This window comes from Stegastes partitus, unplaced genomic scaffold (assembly GCF_000690725.1).
Source record: "Stegastes partitus isolate 25-593 unplaced genomic scaffold, Stegastes_partitus-1.0.2 Scaffold240, whole genome shotgun sequence".
NCBI lineage: Eukaryota > Metazoa > Chordata > Actinopteri > Pomacentridae > Stegastes > Stegastes partitus.
The window spans coordinates 274989-292546 of NW_007577971.1; the positions used below are offsets into that span (position 1 = coordinate 274989).

The 17558-nt window shown below is 42.0% G+C and overlaps 1 protein-coding gene across 1 annotated transcript in view; it reads left to right on the top strand.

Moving 5' to 3' along the window:
* Positions 1 to 31: 31 nt before the first annotated feature.
* The window catches only part of spg11 (SPG11 vesicle trafficking associated, spatacsin), a 44141-nt gene continuing 26614 nt past the window's right edge, over positions 32 to 17558 (top strand). Inside the window, exons 1-22 of the mRNA XM_008281643.1 lie at positions 32 to 357; positions 874 to 1061; positions 1199 to 1426; positions 2776 to 2992; positions 3714 to 3851; positions 5185 to 5564; positions 6656 to 6801; positions 6944 to 7076; positions 7398 to 7553; positions 7640 to 7809; positions 7998 to 8174; positions 8991 to 9062; positions 9357 to 9484; positions 10110 to 10285; positions 10412 to 10607; positions 12232 to 12435; positions 12578 to 12684; positions 13011 to 13156; positions 15547 to 15711; positions 15931 to 15997; positions 16352 to 16514; positions 16666 to 16874. Coding sequence (XP_008279865.1) covers positions 161 to 357; positions 874 to 1061; positions 1199 to 1426; positions 2776 to 2992; positions 3714 to 3851; positions 5185 to 5564; positions 6656 to 6801; positions 6944 to 7076; positions 7398 to 7553; positions 7640 to 7809; positions 7998 to 8174; positions 8991 to 9062; positions 9357 to 9484; positions 10110 to 10285; positions 10412 to 10607; positions 12232 to 12435; positions 12578 to 12684; positions 13011 to 13156; positions 15547 to 15711; positions 15931 to 15997; positions 16352 to 16514; positions 16666 to 16874 — 3763 coding nt within the window. The 5' untranslated portion in view covers positions 32 to 160. The remainder of the gene's footprint in view (positions 358 to 873; positions 1062 to 1198; positions 1427 to 2775; positions 2993 to 3713; positions 3852 to 5184; positions 5565 to 6655; positions 6802 to 6943; positions 7077 to 7397; positions 7554 to 7639; positions 7810 to 7997; positions 8175 to 8990; positions 9063 to 9356; positions 9485 to 10109; positions 10286 to 10411; positions 10608 to 12231; positions 12436 to 12577; positions 12685 to 13010; positions 13157 to 15546; positions 15712 to 15930; positions 15998 to 16351; positions 16515 to 16665; positions 16875 to 17558) is intronic.

Below are 17558 nucleotides of genomic sequence, written 5' to 3' on the forward strand. Positions count from 1 at the left end.
AGGTCCCGTGACTAGCGCACTGTTTACATGATGTGAGGAAGTGTTTCTGGTACCGCCGCTATGTGAAGGGGCTTCATCTCAGATTCTCTCCCAACATGTGTCCATAACTAGCATGTGAAGCGTTGGTTTTGTCAGTAAGTTGTTCGTTAACCGTGTCAACATGTTTGAGAATAGCTCCATAGAGGTCGCAGTGATCGCAGAGAGCCAGCACTGTACAGAAGTAGCGGACGTGCAGAAGGCTGAACTGGCTCCGAGAGGGTCGCTGCTCAGCTGCCTCGGGGTTCGGGGTCAGCTTGTGTTGTGGGACCCGGCAGACGGACAGGCTGCTCCGGCTGCAGTGGAGGGCTGCTACAGAGAGTGAGTCCAGCTGTGACATCTCAGCAACCAACGAACCCATTCGATACCAACAGTGTTTATACTGTGGCTTTGAAACGACTGAAACAATAACATGGTCTTATGAAGTAGTAACTGTTGATCGGCTAAACGTCTCACGGCTGCTGCTCTAACACCAACATAAAGCAGTGCTGGATTAAATGAGCAGTCAAAGACATTTCTGAAGTGCATGTTAACATAGGCTGTATGGCTGATAAGTGGGGGCCATAGATCATGTTCTTTGTCATTCCCTCTTATATTAGTCACTGCGTCTGTGATTCATCACTCAATACATGTATTGACTGACATGTTCTACTTATCCAGTTTATGAGTTTGGAATGTGACTTACAACATAATTGAGATAACCTTACATTGAGGTTTTCATGAAACAATCTGTTCATACCCTTCAACACACTCCTCATCACTAGGTAACCCTAACACAACTCACCACTTATCCTGTGTACATGTCTGTGATGTGAGAAACATTTTTTGTGTTCCTAGTTTTTCCTGGGAGGAGGTGACTGTCCACAGTCAGGGTGTCAGCAGCTTCAGACTGTTGGCTGTTGGATCTGACTGTGACTTCAAGCTGCTGGAGGTTGAAGGAGAACGATCAGCCTGTGTTTCACTGCTCTGTGTAGCTAAACATCCTGCAGACCGCCTGCTGCAGACCATCAGAGAGCAGGATCACAGTGAGTACCACATGAGCCATCCTCAGGCTCAGACTCCCGTCCAGCCACCAAGGTCTGCCAGCTGATCGGATACAGTATTGCTGATATGCTGTGCATTATCACTAAGTCACATTTACTAATTGAGTCTTTACTTTCAGGTGTGTGTGAGCTGCAGTCGGTGGATGTGCTGTCTTTTGCCACTGGCCGCTGCTGCGTGCTGCTGAACTGTGTCTGGCTTCTGCAGCTGCGGTGGCAGCAGGGAGAGGAGGAGCCACAGACGTTATCCTGTTGTAGCATCCAGCTGACTGACAATGACAGACACACTGCTGTCCATCACTGTGTCTGCAGAGAAACGCTGTTCATCCTCAGCTCCGCTGGACTCATCTGTATCCTCCACTGACAAAAGCTTCATACACCTGAATAGATACTATTACAGCTACTAGTACTAGTATTACTACTACTACTACTACATGCATTATTGTAAATAATTGAAAAAATACTAGATTACCAACCTTAAAATAAACGGCACAACACCAGCATGAACTGAGCTGATGCATAACCAAGAAATAGTGAAGTTAAACTAAGCTAAACTATGTGAAACAAGGATAAAAACAAATTGACCCACAAATGCACAGATGAGCAAAAATGTAAATACCAAGATAAACTTAAGATTTGAAGCAATAACAAATTAACTACATAAAACTAAGACAAATGTAACTAACAATCGAAAATATTCCCAACTAAATGAAACTGATAAAAACAAAATACTAAGAAAGTAGCTCAATTAAACCAACCTAGCACTGAGGTAATAAGTTTGTTATAAATAACATTATTAAGCTGTCATTATTTTAAGAAACTATTCTGAAGTAAATGAAAGGGCTCAACAGAATTATATGGCAGACCTAAATTAAGCAGTTAACTGACTAAAACTCTGTTAGCATTGATAGAACTAGGCCAAACTAAATTATGCAAATATAAGCTGAACAGAACAGAACTTTTCTGGTTTAAACACACATTAAATGAAACCAATCTAAGCTGTCCATTCACAGGGACTGAATACTTGTACCTGCTTATCACTGTAAGGAAAATAACTCAAAGTAAATGTAGCAGAACTAAATTAAACGTCCCTTTCCAGGCATTGATTAAACCCCTTCTCTTCATGAAAACAATCTAATTGTGCTTCATAGTGGATGATGCTGGTTAAGGTGGAAAGGGAAGGTGGACCAAGATGTAGCAAACCTGACAACACAACCTGGGGAGTGTCGCCCCAGGAACTATTATATTAAGCCTGGACTACCACCTAGCTCATAGACAGGTCACACAAGTTTGTTGACTAAGACAATGCAAACAGGTGGAGGATGTTGTGACCCAGCGCTCTGACCGCTGCAGCCTCTCAAGTGAGCCACACATGAGTGCCTAGCCTCCAAAACTAGCTGGCAACCTCAAAGCCAAATATAAGAAGAATTCAAAATCAAAAAAACAGCTGAATCAAACCATAGATACAAAGGCTAAGAGAAATTAGGGTAAAACAGCAGCAGATAGAAACCAACAACTTGAACAGGTTTTTAAGAAGTTTATAACTTGTAATAACCATTTACATCCAGTATTGATAATGTGTACGTGTTTATAGATGTAGAGATTTGCAGTCATTTCAGAATGTTTATATGGTTGTTGGTTTTTGGGCAACTCTGTTCTGTAGATCTGACAGTTTTTTCTTTGACCCCCTCCCCCCCAGCTGTATACAACATTACTGATGGCAGTCGGCTGGCCACCATTCACCTGCCTACCTACCTGAGTTCTAGATTGGCAGAGACTGAGCTGACCTCCTCTTCTCTGTCCTTCTCCTTTGCATCCTCCTTCTCCCTCATCCAGGTGTCATCTGACCTAAATACAGCTGTGGCTGTCACCCAGTCCCACACTGCCATTGCTGTCGACCTCAACCACTATTTCAGGTACAGAAGCAGAAAACCCAGTTTTTGAGAACTCTTTTTTTTTTTTTTTTAACATTTGTAGTTTTTAGATTTTTTTTTGGTTATTTCTTTTGGTATTTTCACCTGTAACAGCTCTACAACTGTAAGGCAACATCCTACACACTTATAGTTTACCTCTACTTAATCAGTTATACACAACAATTTAATGCAATAGAAATGAAGCAAAAAAATATTGTAGTCAAAGTGGTATGAAGCAGGTTCTCCATTTGGAGAGCTGACTGCCATGGTCAGCAACCCTCCTAGAATGGCAGTGGAAAATCATGTTTGACAGATACAATACTAATCAAAATCTCAGCTGCCATGGAAAAACACTCACAGATCATCCTCAGCACGAGGATTCATGCAGTAATTGTGAGGGTAGAGTGAAAGCACATCACACTGATGTCACTGCACACTGGTACAATGTAGATTTGTCTGCTCACTGAACAATTGTGATCTGGTGTGGAGAACACATTGCAGAGACCTGGCCTACTTTTCTCAACCAAAACCATCTGATGTAAGTTCCTGATTGAGCTGGAGGAATATTGAACTTATTCACTACAACAAACACCTATTTTTCACTGTGACTCTTCTGCAAGTTCATCATGCACAGTACCAGACAAAGAGTGACTCTGTTTTTCCTTTAAAAAAACAACAAAAAAAACCAACTTTAGATTTATATATATTTATATCTGTCTTCCAGGATGTATCCAGACCATCTACTGTGTGCTGTGCCCCAGTCTGTACCTCCTCCTCAGCCCCCACACCCAAGAGACCAGGACAGCCTGTCCAGCTCCAGCTTTTGTCTATCCACCCTCAGATCGGTCCTCAGTACTGAGCGGTAAACGCAGATCAACTTTATTTTACAAAGGTTTTGAGAGTCTGAAGATTACTGTTCCCCATAAGATCTATGCTAAAGTTTGCTGATCAGAGCAGAGTTGGTGAGAATGAAAAATCCAGATACATTATTCTTTAGTAGCCTTCGCTTGATCCAACTTGGTTTTGTTTTTTAAGTAATTATTTAATGCAATGCCAGCATGTTATAAAAGGTAGAATATTTACCTTTTTTATTGCCATGAAACCCAAAGTAAAAATGAGGCTAGTTGGAATTTCGTTAGTTTTGAAGGTAGTTGATCATTACCAAAATATTGGACACACTAAAGTTTGGACTTGATGATGGCATTTATAGCCACAGGATCACTAAAGTTACTACAATCATGTCTTTACTAGGACAGTTTAGATATAGTAAGGAGACATGGGAGGAGAGAAGGGAATCAAACCATGGCTGTTGCAGTTAGCCATCAGGGTGCCCAAATTTATTTAATAGTTACGGAGAAATTGTTGACAAATTTGTCAACCTCGGTGACCAAGGTAGTAGGCTTCGCTGACTTGGAACCTTGAATATCTGCAAAATTTGCTGCTATTACATCAAGTGGATGTTGAGAATTCACTTGTGTAAAAGCCGTTAGCCTTGACTATGTGAAACGTCAGAAGTCATTAGAGTATGTGAAAGAAATTCTATGTGAGAATGCAAGTGTTTTCAGATTCATCTACTTTAGAGGACGTTTGTTTTTGCATGGTTGAACAGAGGCGTCAAATCTGAGAGAAAAAGACAGACTGTCAGACTGTGTTGGGGTATGTGGTGGTCGTCTCAGCTGCTGCACGCTAGTTTTGCCATTTATAATGTATCCTGTGTTGTCAGTATAAGCTCTTATTGTGCGTCACTCTTTTAGAACTTTGAAAGAGTGTGATGTCATATACCTGGTAAATTATAATAAAAAATGGCAAAAAAATAAATATTTAAAACAAACGTAAATTAATATTGATGAAATTGGTATGGCCCCTAAATGTCCCAGACAGTGAAGAATTAACACACGATGAATACAGGTTAGTCGATTTGTTTATTGCAAATGCCAGACATTCATTTTCGAACATTTGTCTTTTGTGACAGGAGACTGAATACCTTTTGAAAATCAGTTTGTTGAAGCAATCAGTTTAAACATGGCACTTTGGGGCTTGTTAAACTCTAAGAAATCTATTCACCATTTGTTTTAAAGAATATACAAATAATATGAGTTTAGGTTCATTAAGCTTGTCAGTCCTTTACTTTTTTTTCCACATCTTCTTCTCTAACATTTTAATCTGACCTCTGACCTGACTGAATTTATTTCTAGCTCCTGGGAAGCTCGTCTGGCCTCCATGTACAACAGAGCCCAACGTCCTGCCACCTCCTTCTCCTCCCCCCAGCCTGCTGGAACCTCCTGGTCCTCCTCACTCCCCCACCTGGAATCCCACCTGGGTCTATCGTCAGCCCAAAGCATAGTGCCTCCTGGTGGGGCAATTGTTGCTTTCTCTGTGCCCGAATCATCCGCTGCGTCTCTTCTCACTGTCTCTGAGTTCTCTGCCATGCTGACCTTCACCGTCCCTGGCAACAAACACACCACAGTGGCCTTATGGGATATGAAGTCCGGCAGTGTGAACTACCACCAGGCAGAGGGTGATGCTGCTCCGGTACAATGGTGTGGAGAGAAACAGCACAGACTGCTGCTGAAGAGTAAGTTAACCACTGACACAGCCTTTCAAGAAATTTACAGCTAATCTCAAAACCAGAAACTCCAAATTTAAAAATAGATAAGTTCTTTAAGGGGCTGCAAGGTGGTCTGGTGGTTAGCACCATCACCTCGCAGCAAGAAGGTCGCCGGTTTGCGTCCCTGTGAGGACACCCGGGATCCTTCTGTGTGGAGTTTGCATGTTCTCCCCGTGCAGCGTGGGTTCTCTCCGGGTTCTCTGGCTTCTTGGTTGTCTGTCTCTAAGTGTAGACCTGTGATAGACTGGTGACCTGTCCAGGGTGTCCCCTGCCTTCACCCTAAGTCAGTTGGGATAGACTCCAGCCCCCCGCGACCCTAGTGAGGATTAAGGGGTGTATAGATAATGGATGGATGGAATAAGTTCATTAAAAGAAGATAAATTTCATTTTACATTTCAAAGTTGTGGTGTATTTTCTAGTGCCACCTGAGGTCTTAATATTATTTCAACAGTCCGACAAGGCTGGATCCAAAGTGGTCAGATGGACATACAGGTTGACAACAAGCCACCAGTTTCCCCACATAATCTAAAGTAAACTACGAATTGGTGGAGGTGAAACTGAAAGTGAATACATCTGAAATCTTAATTATAGTTCCTTATTACACAATATCACACAGTTTTATAGTAGACAGATTTTAACGTTGTTCTTCCACCTAATGTTTGGTAACTGATGGATTATTTATAACCTGTTGGATCATCTAACTGCTCATGTTTCTGGCACAGTGCTGCACCCATAGATCCTAGTAATGCAGTTTGGGGAAAATGCTTTCACAACTAATTGGACTGCCAAAATAATTCCAAAATATTGAACCTGTTTTTTTTAGAAATGTGAAATCAGAAAGCCTTTTGAGAGGAAAATAACTCTTGAATGTGTCTGAAAGAAAAGTAAAATACTGCAGGGATTGCAAATATTTTTAGGTAGTTATCCAAAAAAAGAAAAACAACTATCACCACACGTCATTATTTTAAAAACATTATATCGAACGTCTGTCTGTCTGTCTGTCTGTCTGTCTGTCTGTCTGTCTGTCTGTCTGTCTGTCTTTCTTTCTCGGTGTCCAGAGGCCGGCGTGTTCCAGGTCTTGTTCTCCGTGTCCCAGCAGGACTTGCTCAGCAGGTTGATGTTGTTTGGCAGTGCAGCAACGGTGGATGCAGTGTGTCACTTGAACAGCTGGGGGCGCTGTTCTATCCCCATCCATGCCCTGCAGGTAGGAGACAGCGCTCACTGTCACTCATGCATCACACATCCCCCGACTGCAGAGGTTACAACCTCCAGAGGATCTTTAAATGGCATATTAGATCAAAACTGTCTCTCCGTTGTATATTTAAAAGCCTGTTTGTGTTTTACAGGCTGGACTGAAGAACCGTCAGCTGGACACAGTTGAGTTCTACCTAAAGAGCAAAGAAAATTTACTGAACCCCTCATCAACAACGTTCAGTGCTGCTGAACCGCAAGCAGCCTCCACACGGAGCCTGACAGACAGTACGTGTACAAGCTTTAGATGCTGTTTTTAAAATGCAACATTTTTTATATCACAAGTATATAAGCCCTTCCGAGACATATTCCCATCTTGACCCGAGATGCTTATTCTGTCCATTCGCTGATCAGCAAGACAAGACAGAGAAAACATGATTTACAGTCTCAGTGTGTACAGAAAAATTGTCATGAATTTCTGAAAAACAAATCTTGAAATCCTGAAATCTGCCTTATGCAAGTGCCATGCCACTGAAGAGTACATAGGAGTTAACAGTTTCATATGTTCATCTAAATTGCTGCGACGTGTATGTGTGTGTGTAAATGCAGGTGTGCAGGAGTTGTGTCCTGCGTTGGACTTGCTGTGTTCCGCCGTCAGAGATTCAAACAGTGAAGCGCAGAGCCGACAGTTCTCAGAACAACTGCTAAACATCACCATGTGCTTCGTCAACACACAGATCCGCTCTGTGCTGTCCAGCACACCCTGTAAGACAGTACACAGATTGTTAGTTCAGTTTGAAGCCACCTATCATAAGTTCCTGAGAGCTGAAACTGGTCTGTTGTGTCTGCAGACGAGGACTCAGACGTGCAGAGCTGCGTGGACATTCTGGACCAGTACGTCACTGAGCTACGGAGCTATATGAAGAGGTTCCCCTGGTCTGCTGCAGGAGACATGCTCAGTACCAGTACTGCTGCTCAGGAGGAGGCTCAGGGGGATGAGTGGGGGCAGCGGTCAACAGAGGTGACATTTAGCCCCATAATACTGGCCAAAAAACAAACAAAAAAAAATACAATTTGTTTGGAACCTTTTAATGTTAAAGAAAGAAAGGACATTAAACATTTTGTTTGAAATTTTGGAAATTCAAAAATCTCACATTCTGTAAAAGTCCATCTTTACATGTGTGTGCATGTTTTTTGTTGTTGTTGCAGGAAGTGATCCATCAGTCGGTCCTGACCAATCAGATCTCCAGAGCTCAGGCCGTCTTGCGAAGGCAGAGCCGGCCTGAACAGCGTCTGTTGGCTCTGAGGATGGAGGGTCTGCAACAGGTTTTCTCTTGCCTGCAGTGCAGAGACCTGCAGACTGCCAAAACACTCCTCACCAATATGGTAAGAACACGTCACTGTAGGAATCAATTGGTCAGAGTTACATTTCTCATAATATTACCTGTACATGCTAAACATTCTGACTGTACACATGTTCAAAGGCTCATGTGGATATGCCAACTACCAACATGAAAAATGTCAGCATGTTAAAATCCAACACTTGTTAGGATGCTTAAGTTCAACATTTAGGTTTCTGTGTGTCAGCTACAGAGCTTGAGTCAGGATGTGGTTACCTCATCATAAAGACAGCTCGTTCACATAGAAAGTGTTTCAGGAACATTTTTGATGTTGAGAAGAATGAATGAATAAAGAGTGGGATAAAATTGCAGTGTGTACACATGGGAGGCTGATTTAAACCTATCCACAAGGTTTGAATACTTATGTAGTCACTTATGTTAGAGTTTATAGTTTTATTAACATTACTTTGTAAAAATCTCTTTTTACTTCAACATGAAAAAGGCTTTTTTGTAAATTTGTTTCAAAAAAAGCCAAATTACATTGACCATGATCCAAAAATTAAAATGCAATTTTGGGAGAAAACTTCTAAGGAGGTTTGGCTTTTTATCGGTACTGTAGTTCCAAAACATCATGGGGATGGCGGCTTAATCCAGTTCTGTGCTTTTTTCACAGACCCACTGATCTTCTCAACTTACTCTCTGAATTTCCCAAACACTCCTTTCACATACAGTAGGCATTAAAGCATTCTAACATTAGCAATCAGCTCGGGTAGAGCACAGCTAAGTGTTTTTCTTTTAAAGTCTGAATGAAGTCAGATTGACAGAAAGCAAGTAATAAAGTGCAATGTTCCTGTGTTTTCAGGGTTTTAGTGTGAGGAACCAGTTTCACAACATCTGCCTCTACACAGATGACAGCCACATCCGGGAGCTAATGGTGAGCCTGGCATTTTACAGTGAACACACTTCATCTGACAGCATTGTTGTTTCCTCGCTGTCTTTAATATGGCCTGGATTTTACCATAAAGTAATTTTTCTTGGTCATATTCAACACATATCTCTTCCCCTTTGTTGCAACGGATCAGCTCTGAATTGCGTCATATTCAAGCTGCGATTAAAGCACAGACTTATTTGTTCTCCAACATTTTACCAGACTGCAGCATCATGTTTATTGCTCTCTGCTATACATGCTAGCAAGTCTTTGTGACCCTCTGTTTGATTGATTGATCAGGTAGAGAAGCTGTCAAGTCAGGGCTACTTCCCAGAAGAGGAGAAGCAGAGTTTTTTGTTCATAAGGGAGATGGAGAAGCTTGGGTCCCTGCCAGCATTTCGCTGCTCAGCAAACACCTCGTCACAAAGGTAAAGACTATGACTATGTTTTTGCACAGAGTCACCAATCATGACGGTGGCACACTTTCTAAGTGCTACTGTTGGTTGAAATCGGCATTTGGACTTTAAACTCATGCTACAGACGCTGCTGATATCTGACTAGATCATTTCAGATAAAAAACTATACAACGCTTATTGTATCAAGTTAGAGAAGATGGCTCAACACATTCTGTGAAAACACAAGTCATTTTCCATAAATACCTACAATGCAGAAATTTGGTAAAGATTTTTGAAAGAAGAGAAGACAGGCAACAGTTGTTGAGGGTCAGTCTGGGACCATTGCCACCCTGTAACTGCTCTTCTCATTGCTGTGGTTTCATTCTGAACCCCCTCATGACCTTCTTGCTCTAAATCTTCTTTGTGCTGTCCACGTTCAGTCCCTGTAGCTCTTTGGTTTCTTTATGGTAACTGCCCTTGAACTTCCTCTATGAACATGCTTAATATTGTCTTTATCTTCTTTGAGCTTCCCTTGTTCTCATCTTGGCTTCCAGTTATGAATGAATTCCAGATGACTCTCATTTATTTATTTCGACTCTGTGCCTCTGAGGAGACATGAAGCATCTCTCTTGATCTTGAGAATCCAAACTCTTTCTAGGGTTGTTTGGATGTTTCACAAGGAGGGGGGTGGTGAGGAGGTTATGAGGAAGCTGGTGGGACAGAGGAAGCCTGGGGAGGAGGGCAGACTCTGGAGGACTCTGAGACTGGACTGGGTGAGGAACTGGGACCAGAACTGCCAGACAGTCATCCACTTATCCAGACTCCAGCACACAGGTAGAACACTCAGTCAATATAAAAAAAAAAACACCAAGATGGCACAGTGGTTCCAAAAAGTCTTCATTTTTATTTTTTGGACAGTGTCATGCACTTGACAGAGATTCCTTTTGTTTTGTCCATTAGAGTTGAGTTCCTGTGACTCTTCGGTGTTGTGGCACTACCTGACTGTCCTCCATGATTGCCATCGCGTGGTCAACTGGATCCAGAACAAGGAGGCCTCTGGTACCTGCCAGTGGCCAGAGATATCCTCAGAACTTGTTAATAACAACACAGTCTGCAGCACCTACATGAGGGAGAACATCCTGGACCTGTTGGCCAGGTACAGGAGCTAATTTCACCATTGTGATCAATATTAATCAACAGAAATTGAATGAGTTTGATATCAAAACAAAAAATGTTTGCAGACCTAATAATGAATGTGTAACACTGACTGGAGCTACATGTTGTAAAGTGTCCAGATTTTGGGTCTTCTCCTGTTTTTGAGCATATTCAGCATATGGTACTTACATGGGCCACAGAGAGATTTGATTCTGCATATCCCTGTACACATGGGTGCAAACACAGAAGGACAGTTTGGAGACTCTTTTGCTTTTGCTTCATGATGTGTGTTGGGAAGTCTATGTCCTGCAAGAGGCTGCAACTGGTCGGTACATGTAAATGGTAAATGGTCTGACCTTATAGAAAATTTCTCTACTTTAGTGGTACTCAAAGCACTTTACAACTTTACAGTGTTTTGTCATTCACCCACATTCATACACTCTGACTGTGGAGGGGTGGGTGATCAAACCACCAGCCTTGTGATTAGAGGACAGCCGCTCTACCACTTGAGCCATAGCCACCCATAAAAGTTTACATTTATACGTAAAAGTATATTTAATGCTTTCACCACATGATCACTGAAGTTTTTTCATTGCTCTGAAAGTGAGATGCCTTTGTTGGTGCCATTTTCGGTGTCTCTGTTATGCCATTTGCCTGAAGGTGATTGGCAACATTCAGAAACCTGGATAAGGATTCAAGGCCTTTATTGGTCACAAACACAGTTATACATAGTGTACCACGCAGTGAAATGTATTGTGTAAGGGTTTCTTTCACAGTACTTCAGCTACCACATTTGGGTTTTCTCAAACCAGAATATGTGCTTATCCCAAGGCCTGTACTACAAAGACGGATTTGGAGTTCGAGAGGTAGCTGAAAGTTTAACCTTGGGTTTGTCAGGGCTAAAACATTAGTTTACTGCTATGGTAACTTATGCTGCACACCTATGCTGCTCCAGAGCATGCTAGGTTCCAGATCAATGTGTACAAAAACACTGAGAATTCACTCATCAATTCTTTTTGAAAATGACATCAACCTTCATGGAAAATCTTGCTTGGTTAACAAATAGTGAGAGGGGAAGGTAAGAGTTTTTAGAGACCATCTAAAGTCCTTGGGTTTCCCTGACGAGCATAAATATGAGATACAGGCCTAGAGGTTCTCAGTGGGAGAAACTCCAGTCTTCCTTGCTTTATATGTTTTTTCTGTTGGCTGCAAACCTTTTTTTGTTGCAGAAATATAGCTCGATAACACCAACTCCACAGGAAACCCTAAAAAGCTGTCACCTGGATATACTTTTTGACCTTTTACGTAAACACTAAATATGCACTCAACTATGTAAAAGGTGCCATATACTTTGCAGTCACAAGTTTATATCAGTGCTCCTTTAAATGTATGCTGTATAAGTCCTCGTAGATCCTCCATACAATTCACTCAGAGTTTAAATAAAGCTTTACTGTAATTTCATGCTGTATTTCACATTATTTTTGTGTCTATGTGCAATCTTCACATTGCACACACATAGATAAACTGTTTTAATGGATTTTTACTTTTAACATTGATGGTTAAATCATATCTGATGTTTTGACGATGGTTTTTATTTAGGTTTATGTCTGTGATTTTGCCTCCAGGAGATTTCTGTTCATTCAGGAGGAGCTGGCTGACCTGGAGCAGCTGTTGTGGAGGCTCGCTCAGGGTGGAGGGCTGATGGCTTCATCCCCTCCCATCCCTCAGTACCGCTCCCCCCTCGGCCTTGACCTCCATAGCATTTTTATCACCTTCTGTCTGGACCACAACCTTCAGTACTTGCTCTATACCTACCTGGAGCACTACAGGTATGTGTGTGAGGGCACTGAATACTTGATATGTGCTGATTAGGTTCACAGTGATGTGTTTGTGTTTTAGTTTTACAGCCATTCGTTAATTTTAAAATATCCATTGATAAGCTGCTGATGAGCCCGAGTCTCCTCTCCACAGACTGACGCCCAGAAACTGTCCCCTCCTGACCAATCAGAATTTGTCTGAGGGTCAGCCCTGGTTTGAGATGCTGGTGAAGATCCAGGAGATCACCAGGGATCTGTCAGGTACCACGCTGCTGCAGATACCACACATAGTTTTTAGATCAAATCACGGACAAACAGAATGTAAAACACAGGTTTAGAATACATTTGATTATTTCAGTTAATGTAGATGAAGACAGTTTTTTTAAATGAGTTTAATTCTGTTTAAATTGATCAAATTGTGTTAATTTGATTTCTTTTTTTACTTCGCTGTGCTTGTTTTTCTTTATCTTCATTTTTTATACTGTATACATATAGGTAGCTGTTTTTCAGAAACAACACACAAACAAAAAGTTGTCGTAAGGGAAGATTGACTGGTTTTCTGGTTGTCCCTGTGCCTGATGTTCCAGATCCAGGACTGGTCTTCCAGGCCAGTTTAACCAGTGCTCAGGTGCTATTACCAGGCAGCCAGGCGTCTCTCAGCAGTCTGCTGTTAGAGGGACACAGTCTGCTGGCTCTGGCTGCCCTCATGTTTGCCCCTGGAGGAATCAACCAGGTAACCATTGCATCAAGCTAGTATCTGATCCCACTTGTTTTTTTGATACAGGTAATAGTTCAGTTATTCCAGTTAACTGTAATAAAAGGACAACAGTAACAATATGTACAGCATACACAACAGACAAAAAACCAAGTGCAACAGTAGTTCCTCAGAATGTAGAAAAAACTTTTACTAAAACTATTCCTGAGGCTTATTTTAGAGATGAACAGGGAATAAGCAAATGCTGTAGCAGTGTTCACCACAGACTCTGTCTTTTTCTTGTTTTGCTTTAGTTCTCTCACTTTTAGTTGACTCACTGTTATAAAGTGTTGTGTTGTTTACATATATTTATTACAGGCAGGTAGCAAATCAAAGGAAATACTGTAAATCAAAAGGGGGCATGAGAGGTTACTGCATGGTTTGAGCTGAAAAATGCTGTTATTCATATCATGTGGCCTCCACAGTCACCAACTTACAACCCATGATTTAATGGTGTTCCAATTGCTCAGCAGATTTACACACACATGGAGAATCTTTGACAAGAAGTATTGAAACTTTTCTGGGGAGACTTGTGGTAGAGCCACACCATACAAAGACACTTAATATTTGGTTTTACTTTCATTTGGCGAACATCTTTGTATATGCAAGTACATGCTGAAATCAAGCTGTACACAGAGTGCCAATGAAATCACAGTGTTCCCTTACGTGGATCATATGTGGTCCCAAATGTCCATTTGCCGGCAGACTCGCATCCAAAGCATATTTCTTAGTTTCTCAGATACAACTACCCAGTGAGCTGATCACGCTGTTGGATTTTCCCAAGTGTATTGTAGTAGAGGTGCTCCAGCTCAACTGCTAATGTCACAAGAAATGAATGCATGTTTAAGACCTAGAAAATTAGAACTGCAGAACTATTTTATTTACTGTTAACAATAATAACAGCAGTAAGGTTAACAATGTCACATGTACTGATAAACCTACATAGAATCAGAGATATACAGATGGACAGATGGACGGATAAAAAAAAAAGAATATTAGAGGAATAAATACAGTATAACAATAAAAATAAGCATGCAGTAGTGGTGATTGGGTCCTGTTCCAGGATTATTGCACAGTTGAGTCACTGAAGAGCCTGATGGCTGTGGAAGGATTTCCTCAACTGTTGAGTCCTGATCCACTACTGTAGCTAATCCTCTGTCCAGCCAGGACGCTGTGAAGAGGATGGCTGGTGTTGTTCAGGATGGACTGCACTGTGCTGTGTAGATGTCTCTAAGCCACAATCCTCAGTGAGTCCAAACTTCTTCACCAGCCTGTCCAGCCACCTGGTGTTCCTCTCAGTCATGCTGCTGCCCCAACAGACCCCAGCATGGAGAAGAGTGGTGGCCAGTCACCACTGACTGGTAGAACACTGCATACATCAAAGGATCTCAGTCTCCTGAGGAAGAACAGCTGACTCTGCCCCTTCTGGTGCAGGGCATCTGTGTTTGTGGACCAGTCCAGTTTGTTGTCAAGGTGCAAACCCAGATATTTGTAGGTTTGCACCACTCAATTCTTGCGGTTGCAGTTTTTAGCGGTCCAGTCAGTGAAGGCTGTCATCAGGCTCCTGTACTCACCTTCCTGCCCATTCTTGATACACACCACAATAACTGTATAATGAATGTATTTCTGAATGTGGCAAGACTCAGATCTGTACTTCAAGTCCGCGGTGTACAGAGTGAACAGGAATGCAGCCAGAACAGAACCTTGAAGAGCCCAAGTGTTGCTCACCACTGTCCAAGAGACTCGGTTTCCAGCCTGATGCTCAGCTATAAACTCTATGTTTTAGTTTTTACAACAGGCTTGCTATGTTACACAGCAATCACTGACCACGAGTGAGGCAGCTGGTTAGATGCTGAGGTAGTATTTAATTATTACCTCATTTATTCACTGTGGTACTTAATTAGAGTGCCGACTTGTGATGTCAGGAAAAGAAAATGTTTTGCATGATGTATGTCTGAGGTCCAAAATGTAGTTAATAAAATGAGTGCAAGTGATTGAGAGTGCAGAATTCTTTATACCTATGGATGTGTCAATACAACTTTTAGTTGTGCAAGAACTGTTATCCAATGACAAGATGGTAAGGATCAAAATAAGTCACAAACAGGATACCATCCACATAAAGTTGAAGAACAATTAAAAACATGTTTATGTGAACTACCACTACATTGTGTTGTATCAGGTCTACCTAAGTCGGTTATGAGTATAATACCACAGCTGCCCCACTTAATACCCTCCCAAACTAATTGTCATGGACAGTAATCACTGCTTTTACAGTATTGTGTCCCACTTAGTCTGTAATAATGACTTCTAAAATGGAATGTAAAAGGATGACTTGCTTGAGCCATTCTCCAATTTCTTTCTGTGTGCAGGTAAGAGTTCAGGGTGAAAGGTCAGGCAGGTCTGAAAGGACAGTCGACCCTCAGCTCCTGAAGATGGCGCTGGCCCCCCATCCCAAGCTGAGGTCTGCCTTGTTCTCTGCTGGGCCCCGAGGAAACAGCCCATGCTCCGACATCTCTGTTTACCACCTCCTGCAGGTACACTCATAGCTGTTAGCACTGAACTTACAGATGTTAAATAATGTCCTGTTCCATAGTTAGACCTGCAGTCACAGAGCTGTTTCAACAAGTTAACATCTTGACTGCTTTGTGCTGAGCACAAGAGTTCTTTGTCAAAATGCTGCAAGTTCTTAGTATGTCAGTCGTCCAATTCATTGCAGAGTGTATTTTTTACTACATAGTTCTGTATTTCCCCAGTCACTCCACCCTCTGGATCCATCCAAGCTGTTTGGATGGCAGGCAGCAAATACACTCCGTTCCACTGGTAAGATCTGAAAACCACTATGACGGTTACTGCAACATCATGGTTCCATGCCACTGACTCAGGCTGATCCACTGACCTTAAAAACACACATGATGCTTGTATGTCAGCTATGTTTCTGATCTATTCTTCTGTTCTTGCTTACATTGTTTGTTGCATTCATCTTTTTGCCACATGGTTTAGTAGTCATAGAAGACACTGCAACAGAACTAATCTAGTAACCGGAAGTATTAACAGAAGTAGGACAGCAATACCACAAATAGTATAGTGTCAGCAATAATAGCAGAAGTAGTAGTATTAGCAGAAGTACACAGAGCGTCTGGCTGAGTATAACTGTGCTTTCATTTTTCTCCACAGAAACATCAGAGTTGCCTCATTTCTCCAGCCCTCATCTGGTCAGTAGGTTTGCCCTGGTGGAGAACCTGGACTTTCTGTACTTCCTCCGTCATGGCCGACCATCTTTTGCATTTTCTACCTTCCTTGTCCAGCAGCTGAGTGGCGGTGGTGACACCAGCTTACTGTGAGTATGACACGCTCAGCTACGGCCTTCCGCCTCAGGAATGTCTGGTTGAGTCTAGTTGGAGAATTGTTAAGCAGGACAAAAGACAAAACTGTTATTCTGCTACGCAACATTAGCGGTGTGCACGTGTGTGTGTGTGTGTGTGTTTCAGGTTGCAGTGGGCCGGCCAGCAGGTGTACAGGTTGGCCCTGCAGTGCTTTAATGTCCCATCTGTGGTGTCGGCTGTTGTTTGTTTCTGTGAGCTGCTGGGAGTCTGCAGCCTCAAGCTGAGAGTTGACATCAGAGCCATGAACGTCATCCTGCAGCACTCGAACCAACACAGCACACACTCCTCTCCAACATTGCATCTGCACACCCTGGGTAAACACATGACACAAAGCAGAGCATACCTACCACTAAGTACAAATTTTTTCATAGCTATGTCAAATTTTGATTTATAGTGATTTTTTCTATTCAAACAAAAGGCTTTTTCTGGCTGAAAATGACATGAATGAGTATCAAAAGAGAGTAAGACATTGTCTCAGAGGTAAAAACATTCAGTTGTTTCTGGGGGTTCTTCTTGTTGGTGTTTTTTTTTTTTTGTTTCATTTTTTACATTTTTACTAAAAATGCAGTGTCCAAAATCACACATGCTCTTTCTTCAGCAATCAGTGGCAAAGCCTTCTAGACACCGGGATTTTGTACCACTTTTGCAACCATCTCCAGATATCCAGGTCTTCCTTTCCGTCACTCTGGTCTTTAGTTCTATCTGTAGGCTCTCGATGGGATTCAGTCTGGACTGTGGCTGGGCCACTCCAAAATCTGTTAAGTCTTTTTTTATTACTTTGGCTGTATGTTGCAGATCATTGTCTTGTTACAAAGTTCAAGTTTGTCTGCAGACTGCCTGAAGTTTCCTCCAGAGTCTTAAAGTTGCTCTCTTTTTTCATAATGTCATGCACTTAAACAAGGTCGCCTGGCTGAAAAACATTCCCGAAGCATTGCATTCCTACCTCCAGGTTTGACCGTGGGGATGCTGTTCTTGGCTTCCTACTGCGCCTTTTCAGA